Source organism: Dipodomys ordii, unplaced genomic scaffold, assembly GCF_000151885.1.
Source record: "Dipodomys ordii isolate 6190 unplaced genomic scaffold, Dord_2.0 Scaffold27, whole genome shotgun sequence".
Lineage (NCBI taxonomy): Eukaryota > Metazoa > Chordata > Mammalia > Rodentia > Heteromyidae > Dipodomys > Dipodomys ordii.
Window position 1 is genome coordinate 1,166,240 of NW_012267243.1, and position 4,542 is coordinate 1,170,781.

The window sequence follows — 4,542 nt, forward strand, 5'->3', positions numbered from 1 at the left end:
TAGAATTATTGATTTTAAAGATTTGAATTAATAATTTCAAAGATATTATTTTAGTCAATTATTACCACTTAGTAATTATATTTTTTGTACCTTTAAGTATGTCATTAGAAAAAAATTGGATACATACGTTACCTTAGTATATTTTTATTAGGTAATGTGCTCTGTTTAGGTCAGGTGAGTTTGAAAGGGATAAAAGAAGAAGGATAGTAGGCACTGAATCATTTTTTCATGAGAGAGAGCATCCCAAGTACCCTTGTCATGGCCCCCAAGACTTCCTTATTCCTCAGGCTGTAGATAAGGGGGTTGAGCATAGGGGTGAGGATGGTGTAGAACACAGCCAGAATCTTATCTCCCGAAGGGGATCGGAGATTCCTGGGCCGAAGGTAAGTGTAGACAAAAGGGGCATAGTAAAAGGTCACCACTGTTAAATGCGTTGAACAGGTGGTGAAGGCTTTCTTTCTTCCCTCTTTTGAGCGCATACTAGAGACAGCAAAAAGGACCCGACCATAGGAAGCAGTGATCCCGAGGAAAGGAAAGAGGAGAAACAGGCTTGTGCTCACAAACACCATGTATTCGTAGACCCAGGTGTCCACACAGGCCAGAGGTAACATGGCTGGAACGTCACAGAAGAAATGCTTAATGGCCCTAGAGCTGCAGTAAGGAATGTGAAGAGCATAGACTGTGTGTGCCAAGGAATTGAGGGAGCCCAGTAACCAAGATCCTATGATCATTTTGACACACATCATTTTACTCATGCGGATGGGGTAGTGGAGCGGGTGGCAGATGGCCACATAGCGGTCATAGGCCATGGAGGCCAGCAGTAAGCCTTCAGCTCCTGCCATAGTCAGGAAAAAGAAGCTTTGAATCCCACAGCTCAGGAATGAAATGCTTTTCTGCCCAGAAAGGAAGTTGATAGCCATTTTGGGCACAGTAGTGGAGATATACATCAGATCCGACAGCGAGAGCTGGCTGAGGAGAAAGTACATGGGAGTGTGGAGCCGAGCATCCACACTTATGAGGTAGATCATTGCTGAGTTACCAATCAAGGCGAGAAAGAAGAGGATGAGGATGAGGAATAAGAGAAGAAGCCCAGTTTGATTTGGAGGCAATAGTCCCAGAAGAATGAAATCACTTGAGGTCTGATTCCATTTCTCCATGAATATTGATGTCTATCACTAGCTTGAAGAAAAATTAAAACATGAAATAAGAATGAAACAGAACCAGATATCAAAGAGAATTAACTTTTTGACAATGAGTGCGAATGAATGTTTTTCCTCCATAATGCAAATCTGTTGAGCTGAATTTAATAATTAAATTTAAAATTTCTTTCTTCTTAAGTACTATCTCAGCAAATCAGAGAAATTTTGCCTTTATGTATAAAATTATGGTTAGCAAATATAAATAAGACAGCTAAAGTATCCCATGCTGATCAAACCCATGATTCAAGATTATTAACTATTCATTAGCTGAAGAAAGAATTATTGAATTTTGTCTCCAACTGGCACCTCAAGTTTGTAATAGAAAATCAAATGTTTGCTTTAGTAGTACATATTCTGTGGATATAGGATCAATAGTCCCTCTCATTTTTCTCCTTTCTGTCACTTTAAATTTGGTCCTACTTCCCTAGCTGAAATTTGCTCTATACAGGTAAACTAGATCCTCACCTTGATGGTCAACCCCTTGCATTCTCTTAAGTCATTTATCTGCCGTTCTGAAAATAATCTCACCATCCCAAATCACAGTCCTCACAATGTTAAACCATGTGAAAACTATAAATCCATCCTTATTATAATTGTATTTGAATATTTGCTATCCCTGTTGTTTTCAAAATCAAAATTCATAGATTCCAAACTCAAAATGCATGGATTGTCAATTAAACAAAGTACCTACAATAATGATCTCAGACAAAATGATGTTTTCCTTAATATATTACACATCTGTGAATTACTATATGTAACAAATTAACATTGTTAAAGTGATTATAAGGAATGCAAATATACACATATACATACTACCTATCTACAATCTTGAGTCTTTCAGATGTTATAACTTACGTGAACTCTTCTTGACATTACTTCACTTTCTTTAATTCTTCCTTGGCACAGATCAAGTGCATTTACACATCAATATTTTCCAGTTTCAAGCAACCAACACTTCGTTGATATGAAGAAATAAGTTTCTCAATCATTGTGAAGGCTAGGATGAGAGTTTGAGCCTGTGAGGGCTTTTGTAATTTCTACTTATTTCATTATGCCACTTGGTGCAATGGTTTGGTTATGTTTGGTATATGTGGGGCCCTCTTTGATTTCAAGCTGAGCCATTCTCCCCTCTATCCACAGGCTGTGACTGTTTCCACACTATATGCCAACACACTGCACATGGACACAGGAGGGGATGCTGTTTTTCTTGTCTGCAGTTCAAGTTTCTTAATATACAGGCTGGAGCATGAAGCACGTGCAAAGCTAACCAACCAGAAAAAATATAAACAGTATTGTGTTTATTGATTTCCATCTCTGTTATGTTTGTCCTTATCCCATTAATATTGAATCCATTGAGAATAATAAAAAATGCTGATCATTTATAGTAAGGAAATGGAAAGTGAGAAGCAAATAAATTTCCATTGCTGAATTTCCACTTCTCTGTGCCAAGCCTTGGTGATTTTATTGAAACGTAGGACACTTTGTATCTGCTCTTTGCCCCCAGTGCCCTGAATTGTTTAATTTGTTATTCCTTTCCTCAGTTTTCCATTTCTGCATAAGTGAGTTTTCTTATATTTCTAATACAAGTTTACTGTCCTCCCTTATCATAACTTTGTATGAGACTTTTTTCAATATATGTATGCTTTTCTGATTTAAATAAATACAGATGCCATAGCCTAATTGTGATACTGATTTAAGTAGTGATACTGTATTATTCAGTTCTCTACAATAAAGAAAAGTTGATAGTAATTCATTGCTATTTCTTAAATCATGGAATTTTCTAAATGTTAAGCACTACTACAAAGGAAATGAGAGTCAAAATGACTGAATTTTAATATATTCATATATGAGTATATAAACTAAATAAGGAAAGAAAGCAAATAAATCACAGGAAAGTAGAATAGTCTATGTGAGGATTAAGTGTCAGAGATAAGGAAGAGAGCCAATGGAGACGATGAATGTGAGTAAAGATGGTTGAAGTAAATTATACCACATATGACAGTGGAACAATTAAACCCTTGGAAATTATTTTAAGAAATGATAAAAGGGGATAAAGAAAAGAGATGGAGAGCAGAATTTGATTTGGACACATAATATGTATATATAAAAATATCACTATGAAATTCCCCTTTATATAAATAATATATGCTAGTAAAAATAGGGGGAGTGCAGGGGGGAGGATGGGAAGGGATGAGAAGGGGAAACAAAGGAGGAGGCAACAATGCTTGACAAGAAATATACTCTTTTTTTTTTTTGCCTGTTGTAGGTCTTGAACTCTGGGCCTTGGTGCTGTCCCTGAGCTCTTCAGCTCAAAGCTACTGCTCTACCACTTGATAACTAGTATATTCTGAGACAAGCAGAAATGGTCAGATAAAGTGATATTAAGTGAAATGAACCCCAAGTTAAGGTCTCAAATGCTTTTTCTTTCTTGGTATTGTGTCTAACATATTTATAAGATATTTCTTTGTTGCTTTGTATGTCCCTCCCCCACGGTATAACCCCTGTTTTCACAGTATTTGATGTTGGTATAATTTGGGGAGGGGAAGGGAAAAAACAAATTGTTTAAATAAGGATACAGGTGGACCCATTGCAACAATGAGATGTACAAGACGTTATGTCGAAAAATGAACTTTACAACTTTGGCGCGGGGTGGGGGGAGATGGGAAGGGATAGGAAGGGAAAACAAAGGAGGAGGCAACAATGCTTGACAAGAAATGTACTGGTCATCTTTCTCATGTAATTGTAACCCCTCTGTATGGTATTTTCACAATAAAAATTACAAAAAAATAAGACAATGATTACCATCATTATTATGCATTCTTCACAGTACAGTCTATCTGTTTTAAGGAGTTGTTCCTCTAAGAATGCATTGGTCATTGAATATATGAGAAATCTGTAATAAGTTTTAAACAAATGATGCAGATATCAGAATATTACTTCAAACACATAGTATGAGATTGTGTAGTGACTCATTACACAAAGAAGTATGTAGGGTAATGGTTAGAGTGACACCCCAGTGATTTCTCTATGGAGATTCTCTCTAAGAAGGCCTTTTAAAGAATACTCCATTAACAATGAGGAGTAAGGTAAAATCCCTTTATAAAGCCTTTTCATTTCATGAGGACTTCACCATTAAATGTGCTTGAAGGACAAGTTCTAGTGACTTTTGTGTAGCTATGGACTTGAATTTTATTCTGTGTAACATGAGACCTCTTGCAGTCAGGCACAGATAGAAAGATCTCACTGATGTTTGAGTGCAGAGACTTGTGAAGCCTTGTATCTCAAGAAAACATGGAGCCACAGCATATCAGGAAAGACTATTCCTAAATAGTAAATGATTAAA

General features: G+C 36.5%; 1 protein-coding gene across 1 annotated transcript; it reads right to left on the reverse strand.

Annotated features, from left to right (window-relative positions):
- Nucleotides 1–218: 218 nt before the first annotated feature.
- On the reverse strand, nt 219–1,157 carry LOC105985210 (olfactory receptor 2L13-like). The gene has a single exon (XM_013015636.1). It carries the CDS (start codon nt 1,155–1,157, stop codon nt 219–221), a length of 939 nt encoding a protein of 312 aa, XP_012871090.1.
- Nucleotides 1,158–4,542: the final 3,385 nt, after the last annotated feature.